This window comes from Sylvia atricapilla, chromosome 16 (assembly GCF_009819655.1).
Source record: "Sylvia atricapilla isolate bSylAtr1 chromosome 16, bSylAtr1.pri, whole genome shotgun sequence".
Taxonomy (NCBI): Eukaryota; Metazoa; Chordata; class Aves; order Passeriformes; family Sylviidae; genus Sylvia; species Sylvia atricapilla.
This window is the reverse complement of record NC_089155.1, coordinates 7,114,583-7,131,536: the sequence shown is the minus strand read 5'-3', so window position 1 is coordinate 7,131,536 and position 16,954 is coordinate 7,114,583. Positions and strand designations below refer to the sequence as shown.

Sequence of the window (16,954 nt, the reverse complement as noted above, 5' to 3'; positions counted from 1 at the left end):
GGCTCCACCAGGAACACCCCCCCATCCTGGGTCCCGATCCTGGTCCTGGGCAGCTTAACTGACAGGAAGGGAAATCAGTGACTGAACAGACTTATCCAAGAAACTTCTCAAGACTTTGTTCATATCGAGCCGTGCTGCTGCTAAGGTACCAGTGTGCTCTCAAACCCCAAGAGCCCATGGAGCTGTGGGGTGTCAGCCCTCTGTCCCTGGTAGGTGGTCTCTAGTGTGCTGGGTGACCCTTAGGACACACAGGGAAGGCCAGGACAAGGTGGACAGCCCCAGGTGGTACCACTGGCAAAACCCTGAGGCAGGGACCCCCCCCAGGCAGGAGAGGAATGGCCAGTGCGGGGGCAGGGACTTCCAGGGAATGTGGTAGTCACTGCTGTGTGCACACTTCCATGTCCCAGAGCAGCCAGTGCTGATTACAACACATCAGCTGTCCAGCAGCAAAGTTTTCATCACGTTTTCCCTCCAGACTCCATCTCTCAGGGATGCAGCTACGGGAAGGGGGTGCAATTCCCGGCAAGCGCATCCCACCAGGACTGGCCAGGATGGGGACGCGGCCAGAGGAAGGAGACAACTTTATAAGGAGAAAACAGTCCCGAGTCCTGGCACTTCGCTGAAAGCAGCGCAGCCCCTCTCCGCCCCCTTGTTCTCCCCTCCTCTTGATCGGCAGAGGGCCATCTCCTACCCGGGGGCTCTGGGGTCCCGGGAGACTCCGGTGGGGACAATCCGGGGGACCCTGGGACTTGCTGTTGGTTTTTTTTTTTGTTTTTGTTTTTTTTTTTTTTTTTTTTTTTCTTTTATGTAGTTGTTTTTAATAGGTGGGACCTAAAGCCGCCCGTTTCCTGGAAACTGTTTTCCCTTTCTTCCCTCCGCCGGCCCTACTGCGGCGGGGCGGGGGGGGAATGCGCGGGGGACGGGCGGGATAAATGGGACGGGCGGTGGGGCCGGACAGCGGGAGGTGAGGGGCAGCTCCCCCGGCATCCGGAGCTCCTCAAGGAGCGGCATCGGCACCGACAGCACTGCCGGCGGGACCGGGACAGGTACCGGGACGGGCACAGGCGGCGGCACCGGCAGCACTCACACCGCCCAGCAGCATGGCCGAAGGTAGGAGCGCCGCACGAACCCCCGCAGGTGCCGGGCTCGGTCCCGCTCCGCGGGAAGCCCCGACCGGCCGCCCTAGAGCCTCTGAGCCGCTCCCTGCTCGCCTGGGGCTACAGCCGGTCCCTGACCCTCAGCCGAACTCAGGGGCGATGGGGAACGGGAAAGACTAAAGCAGAAGGGCGATAACAAGGCAGCAGGGTCCGTGCGGGGTTCACGCAGGTCTGTGCCCTTCCCTCCCTCCCGACTCTCTCCTCCCGTAGGATGAAGTCTGGTGCTATTTAAAGCTTTCCCGGTAGAGGAGGGTGGACAGCTGGGCCGGGAGCGTGTGCCCACGTCCTGGCAGGGTGAGGGGATTTCAGGAGGCTCAGACAGAAAAAGGGCTTCTGGGCTTCGGGAAGCCTGCACTCTTGGTTCTTCAGGGTAGAGACGACCCCACCTCCCACACAGCTGTCCCCAAAGCCCCAGGAAATGGGTCTGTGTGGTTCCCACGGGCACACAGCCCGCTGGGTGAGACGGCATCACTCTGCCCCGCTGTGCCACAGTGCCTCAGGCTGTCCTGGCTCCCAGCACTGCTGTAGCAATACCAACGCAGGTCCCTCGGGTCAGACACTCACACAGACACAGAGCTGAGCCGCTGCAGAATCACAGAATTAACTAGGTTGGAAAACACCTTGAGAGCATCAAGTCCAACCTATGACCTAGCACCACCTTATCAGATAGACTCTGGCACTAAGTGCCACATCCAGTCTTTTTTTAAATACCTCCAGGGACACTGGTTCCACCATGTCTCTGGGCAGCACATTCTAGAGCCCAATCACTCTTTCTGTGAAGAATTTTTTCCTAATGTCCAGCCTAAATTTCCCCTGGCACAGCTTAACACTGTGTCCTCCCGTCCCAAACACACTGGGCAGCTCCTGCTCCTGAGTGCCCAGGATGCTTGCAGCACCTGCAGCCCCCTTCCCACCCATCTGCTGGCACCCACTGGTTTGGATAGAGGCACTTGTGCTTTAAGAAATCTGGCTTTTTGCTAAACCTGATGAGGATGAAAACCTCAGGTTGACTGGGACAAGGAGGAGCCCTGGTCCTGCTTTCTGAACACACTGTCAGCAAGTTTGGCTTCATATCAACCACGAGATTCCACTTATACAGTCCGTGTTCCGTAGCACGGGGCTGTGCTGCTCACAGAGGGGGAGGCAGGGAGGGAAAGGGCTTGTCTGTGCTCTGTCCCCACTTCACAGTCCCATGGCCCTTAGTTATGGACTGTTCAAGCAGCTCTCACATTGTGGTGGGGACAGTGACAAGCCCACTGCCCTCCACTGGGCCCATACGGCAGAGTCACCTTGCCCAGAGAGCCAGGAGCAAGGTTTTCATTTAGCTCTGGGAATGGTGACCTCGTGGGCTGCTGTTTCCATTTGGCAGTGGTCCAAGGAGGCCTTGGTGACTACCAGAGCTGGTACTAGGAAGGGCATGGCCTCAGAGAGCCATGGCATGGGGCAGCAAGCTGAGTACTGCCCACTGATCTACTCAGTCCCTCTCTGGCACTGAGCTTGCCATGTCCTCTCCTGCACAGAATGCTTTTGCTTATTCTGGTGATTAATACGTCACTGCAGAGCCGTCAGGGATCAGTGGGCTCCAGTGATGATGAATGATGTCTCATCGCTCCAGCACAGTGCCCAGGGTGGCAGGGATGTGGCTGATGTTGTTCCAGCACACAGCCCTGCCTGGGCTGCGAGCAGAGCAGAGCAGAGCAGCCTGCATGTGTCTGGGGCATCAGATACCCTCTGTCACTGAATCTACACTTGCTCTCACCAACTTGTCAGCAGCCACAGCACAGTGAAGATGCTGGAGGCCTGGCTGAGGCACAGGAACACCCTGGACATTCCTGGGCTCACTCAGCAGCACGTGTTGGGGTGGGGGCACACAGACAGCAGGGCCAGTGAAAGGGCCCCTGAGAGCTGAGCTGAGTGCTGGGCTTTGCTCTGCTGCTGGGTGCTGTGAGACACAGGCTGGCACAGCTCTGGCAGCACATGTGATACCACAGAGATACCACATGTGATACCACATGTGATACTACGGAGGCAGCTCCATGGCACAACACAGCATAGAGCTGGATCGGGAGGGCAAAATGTCGCTGTGAGTTTGGCTGCCAAAGCTGTGCCCTTGTCACAGCACACAACGGGAGCCTGGCCCTCAGAGCACTCCTGGAAGGATGCTCAGAGCCTGGCATGATCACTGTGCCCTCCTAGAGAAGCACAGTGGGAGCACAGGGCAGTGTGGGTGGGGGAGTCTCAGACCCCTCACCACGGTCCCAAACCAGGGCTCGGGATGGGCTACAGCCACCCCTGCTTCCCAGGGGTCCGGACTGCGTGATGTGGTCCCAGGGTCAGAGCTGTACCTGCCGCTGCCTTTGCAGATCTGGTGCTGGAGACGTGGGACCTGCACTGCGACCGCAATGGGCGGGAGCACCGGACGGCGGACATGGGCTGCAAGGAGCTGGTGGTGCGGCGGGGGCAGCCCTTCTCCATCACCCTGCGCTTCTCGGGCCGCGGCTACGAGGAGGGCGTGGACAAACTCTCCTTCAACGTCGAGACGGGTGAGTGTCGCCACGTTTGTGTCGCGAGGGAGGGCTGTGTAGGTGTCACCACCCTGTGCCCCTGCCCCAGGGCTCACCTGTGCTCTGTGCCACTGCACCTGCCCCATGCCACACAGCCCCTGTTCCTCACCTGGCAGAGGCTGGTGCTGTGCACAGCTTTTATATCAAAACAAGAATAAAAGGTAGAAATTCATCTCCTTAATGAGAGCGAGAGAGAAGTGATAAAGAAATCAAACAAAAAGCCACCGGCATCATCACCTCCTCCCCCTCCTCCTCCTCCCAGGGCCGAGCCAGACTAAGGGCATGCCGGAGCTGCCAGCTCACCAGCAAGTACCTTGGCTGTGGCCCTTTGAGAAACACCAGCACAGTGTATCTTTTCAGCCAGAGGTATCACAGCATTTCTGCCGATGGCCATTCCACCCAGCCCCGCTGTCTCTCGGACCACCCGGATCGGGGTGTGCTCAGGAAACACAAACACCGGAGAAAGGAAATTCCCACGGAGATCCCCCAGAGCAGCCCCCCGGGCCGGACCGGGGCTGGGCTGCTGCGCTCACACCCGGGGCTGGGCTCAGCCCCGCCAGCTCAGAGCAAAGGGAGAGGAAACTATTTCTCAGGCAAGAGTTATTTTAGGGCTGAAGCACCATGCTGAGTCAACCCGGCCAGAATTCAAAGTAAAACTGCACCCAAGTTTCCTCGCGGAGTAAAACTCTCCTTTTTCCATCCCAAAAGCTCTGGTGACAAAACAAAACTCAGCAGCTCCCAGCTTTGCTCTAAACCAGCAGCTCCCTCGGTGCCCTGCCAGCCCCAGGGGAGCTGCCCACCATTGCCAGCCCTGCCTTTCTCCAGGCCACAGTACAGCCAGGCAGTCCCGGGCTGGTTTTGCAGGAGGAGTAGCCACAGGCACAGCCTCCCAAGCCAAGGCACAGCTTGGCAGAGGCTCCTCCGGGCTGGAGTCCGGCCCCAGGGTTGCAGAAAGAGGGCAAAGGTGCTTTGGTGCTCGCAGAGGCACGTGGCAATGCCGCCCCACGAGCAGTGGCCCCAGCACATTCCTCACCGGGGCCGGACCGGTCAAGGCAAGGATTGGCAGACTTGTCCCTCCATCCCGGGACAGCAAAGCCACCGAGGTATCTGCCGCCTCCCACAAGAAAGAGGGAAGGAAGAATGGAGTGAAAATAGTGCTGGTTTTGCACGGTTTGAACCAACCGTGTTGGTTCAGGTGCCAGAGTCCAGGGGGATGTTGTGGGCTGTGGAGGCAGGAGGAGGAGGAGGAGGAGGAGGAGACAGGCTCCCGTGTCTGCCCAGCCTACAGCAGCGCCGGGCTGGCTTCTTGCCCAAAGGACTCCGTGAACTCAGCCCAGCCTGCCCGAGAGGAGAAACTGTGTCACTTCCATGAGTTCACGAGTATTTTTGGTGACTGCCTGTAGGCGAGGGCTGGCGGGGGACCCGGCAGGGCTGTGCTCCGGCAGGGAGAGGGGACAGCAGTGGCACCACAGCCTGGGCTGCGGGCCAGGCACTGCACGGCCAGGGAGCCGCAGGGCCGGGCTGGGCGTCACCGCTCCGGGAGCGGGTCTGGAGCTGGCTCCGTGCAGGTGGCTTGGCCGTGGCTGCAGCTTGGAGGGGCCAGCAAGGATCACAGTGTCCCAGGCTCGGCGCTTTGGCCACTGAGGTCATCCCTAATGCTGGGATGTTTGCAGCAACGCCTGAGGCTGCACACAGGACTGGGGCACCCAGTGAAGGGGCTCGGGGTTTCATGGCTGGGCTCTGCCAACCCCCATGCCATGGGTGCAGGGACTCGACAGGGCTCCTTGGAGGAGAGGCAGGAGTGGGTGCATCTGAGAACAGAGACCTGGCACTCGGGTGAGCAGCTGGGCAAGTACCCCTGTGCTCTGCTGGCCTCTCCCATGGCTAGTCTGCCCCTTCCCAAACAGTGAGAGACACGCCTGAGGTCCCAGAAGCTGGGCTACTCTGTGCCCTCAGTACCTGACAGACTACATGGTGAATGTTCCCAGACTGTGACAGCCAAGATCCAGGCAGCTCCCTGCAGGTCTGGGGGGGAGCAGCTCCCCTTGGTGCAGCCTCCATGGCATGGGGCTCCCAGGGACTCTGGAGCACTGGGAGAACTGACCTACTGTTTCTTGACAGGGCCCTGCCCCAGTGAGACATCAGGAACCAGCTCCCACTTTGTCATGACTGACTGCCCAGAGGAATCGTGCTGGAGTGCTGTGATGCAGCAGCAGGATGGGGAGTCCCTCTCTGTCTCACTCTGCTCCCCACCCAACGCTCGTGTCGGCCGCTACAGCATGACCCTGGAGGCCTGCACTGAGTACCAGGGCTCCAGCTACCAACTCGGGGACTTCGTCCTGCTCTTCAACCCCTGGCACCCAGGTGAGGCTTTCACCTCTCTGAGCCCAGGGATTCCGAGGCTCAGGGAAACACAAAATGCTGGTCTGAACACAGTTTTAAGCAGAAAGCCTCACTTTGCTTCCATCTCCACGCAATCCCTGCAGTAGATCCAAGCCAAAAGCAGCATCCCCACCCTACAACACACACAGCCCCTTTGCCACCACCCCAAACACCCAATGGCCTGTCCAGGCTGCCTCCACCACACAGTGCCTATGGCAGCTCACCACAGTGGTGCTGTCCCTGGCACCAGCTCCTGGCCAGGCAGGAGACAGGGGAAAAGCCTCTAAATGTCCCTACTTGCCCTCAGTTGTCCCTAATTGCCCCCATGAGGCCCATTCTCACCCCTCCTCACCCAGGCACCCAGCTGTGGACTCAGCGACATGGATTTCACTGTCCTGGTGAAATTTGGGCAGCCAGACCCAGAGGGGAGGTTCGATTCAGTGCTGTAAGGTTCAACAGCCCTGGGATTTTCCTCTCTCCTTGTCCTTCCCCTGCTCCTGGACTGGCTGATTTCCTGGATCTGAAATGTCCCACGCTGGATCTGTTGAGATAAGGGGACATAGGAAGCTCTGCTCAACGAGGGCTGTGCTGAGCACTGGGGGTGGATGTCTGGGGTTTCCTTCTGCAAACATTTCCAGTAAATGTTGATTTCCACAGCAGTAGCTGCTGTGAGTGAAATGGCTTTGGCTGTGCTGAGCCAGCACACCCACTCCCACTGCTCGCTGCACCCCCTGGGAGGTGTCCCCTCCTGAGAGGAGATCCATCTCCATTAAATAAAAGGGAGGAAAGACAGAGACATGAGAAAGAATGAAAAGCAAACCACAGACCCGCTGAAATTTTCCCATCAGTTTAAATCAACCTGGGCTGAAACGCCCCAGCAGCTGGTTTAAGGCATGAGCAGTTCCAGCCCCTCGTGCCTCATTTCCCACTGGATCAATCCACAGGGAGGGGTCGGGAAGCTGGTTGTGCAGGGCAGAGCCCTGTCCCCATCACTTGCTGTCCCCACAGAGGACACGGTTTTCATGCGTGACGAGAATGAGCGACGTGAGTACGTCCTGTCCCAGCACGGCCTTATCTACCAGGGCACCTCTGATTACATCTTCTCCATCCCCTGGAACTTTGGCCAGGTGAGTGGGCAAGGTCCCCTGGGACCCTTGGGACCCCTGGCTGTGCAGCTCTGATGCTGCAGGACACAGGGACTGGTGCCATGTGTGTGCCTCTCACAGACATGCACCCCAAACGCTGTCAGCACCTTGGGTCAAAGAAACCGGAATCTCATTTCCGAGATGGAATGCGCTGACTTCAAAGCATGGCGAGGCAAGGGGAGTGTTTCCCCACAGCTCCTGGGGGCCCCACGGCCATGTGTCCCTAATCTGGGTGGCCCTGCTGTGCCAGGAGGCGGTGCCTGATAAGGCATTCCTGGGCACTGTGCCAGGGGTGCGGATAAGGCAGTGCTCGCACCCTGAGCTGCACCCACCCTCGGGGCACAGGGGTTGCTCAGCCACCCTTCCTGGACAAAGGGCTGGGGGCCCGCAGCAGTGGGGGTGCCCATGACCTCCACAGGATCTGCACCTCAATTCAAGGAAGGGCTGTGACTCAGCCGTGATGAGAAATAGATTTTCCCGGAGGTCACGTCCATGCCCTGACCCCAGCACGGTTGGAGGAAACCAGATCCAGCTCCAGTACGTAGGCAGGAGGTCACCCACAGGCTTCACAGGCTGAGTGGGAACAGTGGGAACGTCACTCAGCAGATGCTGGCAGGGGTGGGGAGCCTGAGGAGGTGTGAGCCCTGTACGCAGCAGTTCTGCCGGCAGGGGCATCACAGTGAGCCAGAGAGGGAGGACAGAGGTGGCAGAGGCCATGTGGGGACCTCACACAACCTTTTCTCCCCGCTCTCCACCAGTTCGAGGATGACATCTTGGCCATCTGCCTCAACATGCTGGACATAAACCCCAAGCACCTGAGGGATCAGAACCGGGACTGCTCCCGCCGCAATGACCCCGTGTACATTGGCAGGGTGGTGAGCGCCATGGTGAGTCTGGGGTGCAGCTGGCAGGGTGTCCCCAGCATCCCACATTCCCTGGGGTGCAAACACCCCCCAGCTACAGCTGTGGCAGACAGGATCTGCCACCCCCCTCAGTTACACAATTTTCCTGCTCTGGGGTGTTTCCTCTCTCTTCTACATCCTTTCTCTGTTCCTGCTCTTATATGTATAAGAGCTTTTTTAGAGGAAACAAATAGCAGGGATAGGCACAGATCATTCCAGGAGCAGCTTTGGGATAACCACTCCCAAATTCCCCAGGCAGGAGGATGTGTTTCTAAAATTCATCCCTAATTAGCACCATGTCCACCTGTATCCCAGTGAGCTCTTGCATGGATACAGGATATTAATGTGGGTGACAGTGCATACGAATGGGGCAAAGGCTCTTTCCCTCCCTCCCCAGCCTGTTCCTGCCCCTCAATCCTTCCCCTTTTCTCCTGCCACAGGTGAACTGTAATGATGAAGACCATGGGGTGCTCTTTGGGCGGTGGGACAACCGCTACGAGGATGGGATGAGCCCCATGGCCTGGATTGGGAGCGTGGATATTCTCAAGAGATGGAAGAAGTTTGGGTGCCAGCCAGTCAAGTATGGCCAGTGCTGGGTCTTTGCTGCTGTGGCGTGCACTGGTGAGAGCAAATGCCTCTGGTCTCCCCTTCTCCACAGGACAGGGTCACCCATCTCCCAGCCCGGCCCCCACCCTCCATCCACTCCAGGTTCTGCATCCAGAGGGAAGAGCTGTAATCAGCCTGCAATGATTCCTTTGCAATTAGCTCTCTGTTACTCTAGTTTGTCAGGAAATAGAGGGGTAAAATTATAGAAAAGGGCTCTGGTTTTTCAATCAGCACTGCCTCCCCAGCCAGGCAGCAAGGGAGGGACTGAGGCAGGCCAGAGTGAAGGAAGTGGCTTTAAAGCCAAGTTTGCAATAAAGTCACGAATCCACTAAGATCAAAATAATGTCATGGCCACCAGGGCAATCAGCCTGGGGGAAAAGAAGAGAACAATTCCAGACTTGCTGCTGCTGGGAAACACTCACATATGCTCGTGCAGCTTCGCCCCGAGAAAAACACTGCCTGTGAGAGCACTGATGTGTCACAGACAGACGAGACCCTTTTTAGAGGAGAGAAATAGCAGAAAACTAAAGTGGATTTTCAGCAACTCGCAGAGGTTTATAGCCTTCCTTTGAAGCACTGTAACTGCCTCCTTGCTCCCTGGGGAGCTCCCTGCACAGTCAAAGACAGCTGGGAGATGAAATCCGGGGTTCAGCACGGCTGCCCACACTCTACCTCCAAAGCTCTTGCAGACGCTTTTTGTGCCTTTTTTCTTTCTGCAATATCAAACCTGTCAGTCAGGTGCCACCCAGCTTGCCTGTGTGCTGTGGATGTGGGAACTGGCTTCTCCTGGGGATCCCAGAAGTCCCCAGGCACCCCTTTCACAGGCGAAGGAAAGGGCAGGAGTTGTTCAAACCTGGGGCTCAGTGGGACATGAGCTGTACAAACCTGGGGCTCCGTGGGATGAGAGTGGTGCAAATCTGGGCCCCTGTCTCACCCTGCCCCGCTCCCTGCAGTCATGCGGTGCCTGGGAATCCCCAGCCGGGTGGTGACCAACTACAACTCAGCCCATGACACAAATGCCAACCTGACCATCGACCGCTACATCAACGAGAAGGGCGAGCAGGAGAGATACTCCTGGGACAAGATCTGGTGAGCAGCACAGCAGGACCTCAGCCTGCCCAGCCCTGGGCTACTTCTGCCCCATCCTCAGAGCCTGGCAGGTGCTGGGGGAGGCTGAGACTTCTACATGCCGGTTTCCCTTGCAGGAACTTCCACTGCTGGGTGGAGTCGTGGATGGCCCGCCCAGACCTGGCAGCTGGCTATGATGGGTGGCAGGTGCTGGACCCGACGCCTCAGGAGAAGAGTGAAGGTAGAACGTGCTCCACACGGAAGCTCCATCCACCTCACCCCCTGACACGGCTGGGTCGCCCCACCACAGCCACCCCTTGTGGCTGAACCCTGGAGTGGTGACAGTGGCTCTACTCCGTGCAGGAGTTTATTGCTGCGGGCCAGCCCCCGTCAAAGCCATCAAAGAGGGTGACATGCTGCTCAAGTACGACATCCCCTTCATCTTCGCGGAGGTGAACGCCGACGTGGTGTACTGGGTGGTGCAGGGAGACGGGATGCAGAAGCAGAGCATCCGATCCTCAGACGTGGGGAAGTACATCAGCACCAAGAGCGTCGGCAGGGACAGCCGCGAGGACATCACCCACAACTACAAATACCCGGAGGGTATGGGGGATTTCAGGGGCAGAGATGTCCAGGGAGGGATGTTGCTTCTGGGAAACAACTGCAGCAGGAGAGCTCCAGGGCTTCGGGCAGAACAGCCCTGACCAGGCCCTCCCCGTACTCCAGGGAATCACAGGGATTTTGTGCACCGCAGGGTCTGATGAGGAGCGGGCAGTGTTTGAGAAGGCAGAGCATCAGAAGAAGTCCGTCGGGGAGGAAGATGAGGGGCTGCACCTCAGGATCAAGGTGTCAGAGGGTGCAAACAAGGGCAGCGACTTCGATGTCTTTGCCGTTGTCAAAAACAACACAGACGAGGAGCGTGTCTGCAGGGTGACACTGTGCGCCCGTGCCACCAGCCACAACGGCACCCTCGGGCCCCAGTGTGGCCTCACGGACCCAGTCGACATCGACATTGAGCCCAGGGCAGGTAAGAGACCCACTGATGGTGAAGGAGATGCTTCACCAGGGCTGGGGGCAGGTCAGCCTGTGTTCAGCTGCTCAGTAGGCAATGCCACACTGGGGCATCCTCTTAGTTAAGTACCACTGTGGATTTTGAATCTTTGTGAGAGGATGAGGAAATTGCTCAGGCAGTGGCTGGAAATGCATTTGGAGCTGGACAAGCCACTGCTGCTACAGCTGTTATGCCAAGGGACTGAGCTGGGCACACCCAGGCTGCCATCCCTAGGTGTCCCAGGCACTCTGTGGCACTTGTCTGCATCGCTCCTGCTTTCCCTCAGTCTTTGGGGTAGGCTGGGCGCTCTGCTCAGATCCTCCCACACCAGAGAGGGCAGAACTGGCCCAGCTCAGCCCTGAGTGCGTGGTCCCAGGCTGGAGGAAGTGAGAAGCTCTGGGTTTCCTGGCCAGCAGCACCTGAAGCTCTCGGTGTCTCCTTGGGTGGGCGTTTGGCTGCAGCGCTGTCCTGGCACAGACCCCGAACCTCCCTCACCCTTGTCACACGTGAACATCATCATCTGGTCATTAAACATGATTTTGGGTTTACGTGAGTTTGCAGAGACCCTTCAGGGCTTGGAAAGGCCACACATCTGCTGTCCTGGAACAGCCTGATGTTTACCCTGCACTGAGCCCTGCTCCTCACCAGCCCTCTTGTAAACGCAGCACTCGGCGCTCTGCCAAGTGTTGAGCTGCTTTACAGGAATGAGGAATGTGCTGGCTCTTGCCACCATGGAGGGAAGAGGGATGTGCCTCTGCTCATGCTGGCAGAAGCACCGGCAGGTACTTGGAGCCTTTTGCAGGGCTGGATGTGGGTGTGGAGACACGTACTCATCCTGCTAGAGGAGCTCTGTGGCCTTTGGGGTACTTAACATTCCTGTGCAAAAGTTAATCCAACACTATTTTTTCTGAAACATTTATTATGAGCTCTTGAAACTTCTACCCTCAGCTCCTGCCTGAAAATACAGACCCCAGGACTTCCCAGATTGCATTCTTTAGGGCACCCCAGCACTTTGTGTCAGTGTGGGAAGCCAGGCTGGTTACTCTTCCCACAGTCTCGGCTGATGTCAGGCTCCATTCACGAGACAAGATTTGAAGTCATGGTCACAGGCACCCTGGGCTCCTTTTACCAGGCAGTTCTGCAGTTGGTTGCTTTCAGTCTCCTTCCCCCCTGGACAGCCCCATCCCTGAAGGACTTAAACAGTGTTTAAGTCCAAGATAAACAGTGCTGAGGGCTGAGTGAGCACAGCTGCCAAGGACCAGGCTGCCTCCCAGTGCCCACACTGGCTGCCAAGGGCTGGCACCCTGGACCCCTGGTGTAGGCATGACCCTGGAGTCTAGCCCTAGGACATGGCTCCTTCCCATCCCCACACCCTGAACATCCTTTCTGGCACTCAGCATTGGAACCTCAGCCCTGCAGGAGCCCCAGGTCCCCAGTCCCTGCAAGGCACCTGGAGAAGCTCCTGGGGAGCCCAAACCATGCCAGCAGCAGCTGGGTGTCAGTGCAGGACTGTGGGTTCTGGCTGGAGATGCTGTGGGTGCTGAACCCCTCTCTGCTTCCCCTTCCAGAGAAGAGGGTGCCCCTGCGCATCCTGTACGAAGAGTACAGGGACAAACTGACCCAGGACAACCTCATTAAAGTGGTGGCTCTCCTGAATGATCACCAGACCGGTGACGTCATCGTGGCTGTCAGGGACATTTATATTGAGAATCCACCGATCAAAATCAGGGTAAGGGTCCAATGTCCCATCCCAGGTGGGTTTGAGGGGAATGAGTTGCTGTGATCATCTGGGGGGTTACCCCTGGGGCTTGGGCAGCAGGTCCTGCTTCACTGAGCAGGGCTGCATCCCCTGGGACCTGCATCCCTAAGGTCCTGCCCGAGCCCCAGGGCAGGGGAAGCACCATGGCCCCAGGATCGGTGGTGCTTGGGGTCCAACCTCTCCTACTTGCAGGTTTTAGGAGAGCCAATGCAGAATCGGAAGCTGGTGGCAGAGATCAGCCTGGTGAACCCCCTCGCAGTGCCTCTGAACGGCTGCGTGTTCGTGGTGGAGGGCACTGGCCTCACCGAGGGGCAGTTGGTCAAGGAGCTGTAAGACCTTTTCCCCTTTCACCTGGCTGGGATGTTGGGAGTGGTGTGGGGGTGGATTTCTGTGTCTGGAGCCCCCAGGGAGGGCAGTAATGGGGCACAGCTGGAGCCAGGGCTGTGCTGGTCCCTGTGGACTCAGGGTATCCCTGCCCTACACCTTTCTGGGGAAGGGGTTTGGCCACCCACAGAAGTCTTTGCTTGCCAAAGTCCCAGCACTGTCCCGCAGCACCATGGGCCCTGGGAGGGTGACAAGGAGCTCTGAGGGTGACAGGCCACAATGACTCCTTGCCCTCCCACAGTGAGGAGCCACTGGAGCCCCAGGCAGAGGCCAAATTCCGGATGGACCTGATGCCGCGGCTGTCCGGGCTACAGAAGCTGATGGTGGACTTTGAGAGTGACCAGCTGGCGGGGGTCAAGGGCTACCGCAACGTCATCATCGCACCCCAGCCCATGTGAGCAGCTACCATGGCCCCCAGCTGCAGAAACCCTGCCTCGCTGGCCCCCCACCTGCTTTAGCCCAAGATGGTCCCAGAAGGGCGATGCCAGAGCCCAGCCTGACCCCGACACGGCGGCAGTGATGCCGTGCTCCTCCCCGGGAGCACAGACAGGATAAAGGGGCTGGTGAGGTCTGGGGGCTGCTGTGGCAGCTGCTCCTTTCACTGCTGTTCTCTCACCCTGTGGGGTGGAAATATCCCTGTCCTGCCTGTCCCTCAGCACTGGGCACAGCGGGGCCCCCGTGCCAGACCCCTCTTCTGTGCATTGCTGGAGCCCCAGCCCACAGAGCCCGTTTCATAGAGGCAGCAGCAGAATGACCCCTCCAGCCCCTGCTGTCACCATCCTCTGACTGCAGCTCCATAGAGAGAGAGGTTTTATACTGTGAGCACAAAGCTATCTATGCACTATATACCTGTAAAACAAATCTATAAATACATACTGCAAATAACCTGCTTGGTTACAGCCAGGCATTGGCTTCGATAACCGTCCTGGCACTGCAGACACTGCAGGGAGGGGTGGGATGTTACCTTGATATGAATCAACTATGCAAACACTGAATAAAAACTCTATTTTTCACTTTAAAAGCCAGACCTGGCTCTTCTTGCCCTTCCTCTCCCCATGGCAGGGTCTGGCAACTCCTTGCCCAGCATCCATGTGGATGGGGGGGGTGAGTTCTCCCAGCCCAGCACTCAGGCTGGCACTGCAGCCACATTGGCCTCATACTGGCCACCCCCTTTGCCCCAAATCAGCCTGGTCTGGTGTTCTCAGGGTGCTCTACACTCAGCCCCCAAAACACTTCCCTGGGTAAATTCTCCCTTGTCAGGAATTGTTCCATACTGTGCTCCGAGAACTGGAGAGAGAGCACTACAAGTAATCAAACCAACAGGTCTTGCACACCCAGGCTCTTGGCAGGGCTGCACACCCAGGCTGGGGCAGGTGAAGGGTAACTAGATGCTGCACAGGGATGCGGGAGGAGAGTGGGGATTTGTCTCACACCTGCAACCAGGGTCAAGGCTCTGCTGAAGAGAAACACTTTCCATGCCAGAATGCTTCCACATGCTTTCCACAAGCAGGGTGGGAGCCTCCCTGCTTCCATAAACAAACACTACAGAAACCATTAGAGAGCTGGTGGTGTCTGACTGAGGGTCTCACAGTCACCACAGCCCCAGCAGAGGGGTCACACAGGCCCAGGACAGTCTGTGGGACAGGAGAATGTCACTCACACTGGCTAGTCCCAGTCACCCTGACATTGTGGTGTCTCCCATCCCGGCCGTGACTTAGGCTGGATGGGCAGCTGGGAGTGTTTCCCATTAAGGACAGCCCGTTCTCCAGCTTCCCTTTCTGTTTATCTTTAGGATGAGATAAAATCTGTGTGTGCAGTGTTCCAGACACAGCTGATGCTTCCCCAAGCCAGCTTGGGGTTGATGGCCAGAATTCCCCAAACCCTGGCTCTACTTCCCCCATGAGAGGCCAAGGATCCATCTCAGCTCCAGCCCCAGCTCCAGCTCCTAGCATGGAACTTGAGTGGGCACAGCAGAGCCCAGGCCTCATGTGCAGCAGCAGATTGTTTGGCCAATAAAGCCTTTCAAGAAATGGCCCCAGGAGAACCACACCATCCCCTTACCCTTCAGAACTTGAACCATCACACCTCCCTGTCCTGCTTTGCTCAAACACAACCCAAAAAGGCAGCTGGAGGCTGGGACTCCCGTGGGGTAAAGTGGGGACAGAGGTGGTGCCTGGCTCAGGGAGGAACGGCTTGCTCAAGCAGCTCTTCCAAGGGACAGAGAGCACCCACCCTGTGGCATGGGGACAGAGCAAGAGCTCCAGGAGGGAGAGGGACGGGGTTTTTTGCCTGCATTCAGGGCAAGGGGTGGGGGCCATGCCAGCCCCCAACTCTGGCAGCACCAACCCCCCCGACACCAGTGCCAAGAGCACACGGAGCCCCAAAGAATCCTGAAGGAGTTAACGGCACGAACGAGCGCTGCCTTCCCTGTCAGGAACATTCCTCAGCCCAGCAATGATGCACGGCCCCTCTTTAGAGCATTTGTTACTGGGCTCCGCTGAGCCAGGCCTCCAACTGCTCAGTGCCTGGGTTAAAAATAACCAGCAGCTCTGCTGCTTCGAGCTGGGTCCTGATAAAATAAACATTAGAACAGCTCTTCCTGAAGGTCACTCCCATCCATCTGAGCCTCGGCAGAGCAAGGCTGCTCCGATGAGAACAGACTCCAAACGTTGCAGTTATGGTTTAGAGGCAGGGGCTGGCTCTCAGGGCTGGTTTTTCCTCCGTTATCCACAGAACTGAGGTCGACTACCCCCTGTCCAATCCAGATCACCAATGTGGTACCACACTGCAGCCATCTCCCTGTGCCCATCCTGGATCACTGGCACAGTTCTGGGCTGCATCCATCAGACCCTTTGGCACTCTCACTATGCAAGCAATAAGTTATAAATTAAGTATTTCCAGTATCCATTACATGGAAGGGTTTGTAATTCAGTGCTGGTCCAAGTACCAAAGCCAGGTGGGAGCATTTTCAGGAAGGAGAGGGTCTGGATATATCTCAGCTCGCTAGAGATGCTGACTTCCCAAGAACTGATTGTAAACTCATTTTAGACTTGATGACCTTTAACTTACCTTCATTGATGGATCGAAACTAGAACAAACTCCCATAAATCGGAGCTTTCACAAGAACAAATCTGTGGGATTTCCAAATGCTACTGCCTCTCCAAAGGTCTCCCTCCTCCTCCACAAACATGGAACACATTTTTACTCTCCTTGGTCCAACGAGGCAACTGAGGCATCACCAAACAGTGAAAGAGACAATAAACCCCCAGTGGCAGGAGGTCCTGCTGCACTCTCACAGGAAACCATTCTCTCTTCCACAGCCATGGAAAGTGCAGGAGAACTATGAAGATGCCTCTTCCAGCATGGCCATCCTGTGGAGAACATCAACAGCCTCTCTGTGCCTGCCTGATCCCTGATGCAGCTTCCCACAGGAGCATCCCTGTCCATTCCCTGTAAGGTCCCTGTCCTGCCCCTTCATGGTGGGCTGTTCTGGCACAGAAACCAGTAAGGACTGGTCAGCTGGCCATTGGCAGCAGAGAGACACCCTTTACTGTCAGCTGCTTGTCCCTTCCCAGAATGAGACAAGACTTTTCTCAGAAAGACAAAGCAAGATTTGCCTCTTCCCAGAAAGAAGTGACAAGACCCTAAATCTGTGAATGATTTACTATTAGTTGTCACACAGATTTGCTCCATCAGCAGCAGTGCAATGCTTGGCCACCATGCATCAGCCAAGCTGCAGCCCATCACATCCTTGTGCCAAGGGAAAACACTGGGACATGGATTTGCAACCCCTGTCCAGAATCCAATTGTGATGCAGGCTCCTCTGCCCCCAGGGGACATTTCTATACCCGAAGTATTTGTTTCCCTTAAACATCTCCCTCCCACATTGGCTGGTTCTGGGGTTGGCCTCAAAACCTGTACATGACCATGGTTCCA

General features: G+C 57.2%; 1 protein-coding gene across 1 annotated transcript; it reads left to right on the top strand.

Moving 5' to 3' along the window:
- Positions 1-925: 925 nt before the first annotated feature.
- On the top strand, positions 926-14,039 carry TGM2 (transglutaminase 2). Its single transcript, XM_066330700.1, has 13 exons — positions 926-1,110; positions 3,521-3,700; positions 5,843-6,085; positions 7,112-7,230; positions 8,007-8,135; positions 8,591-8,771; positions 9,710-9,845; positions 9,962-10,065; positions 10,188-10,427; positions 10,579-10,851; positions 12,444-12,604; positions 12,827-12,963; positions 13,260-14,039. Exons 1-13 carry the CDS (start codon positions 1,101-1,103, stop codon positions 13,414-13,416), a joined length of 2,070 nt encoding a protein of 689 aa, XP_066186797.1. The 5' UTR covers positions 926-1,100; the 3' UTR covers positions 13,417-14,039.
- The last annotated feature ends 2,915 nt before the right edge of the window (positions 14,040-16,954 follow it).

Coding starts and splice junctions, on each gene's coding strand:
- TGM2 (XM_066330700.1), top strand. Junction 6,086..7,111: donor CTTCAACCCCTGGCACCCAG/GTGAGGCTTTCA, acceptor CTGTCCCCACAG/AGGACACGGTTTTCATGCGT. Junction 9,846..9,961: donor TACTCCTGGGACAAGATCTG/GTGAGCAGCACA, acceptor TTTCCCTTGCAG/GAACTTCCACTGCTGGGTGG.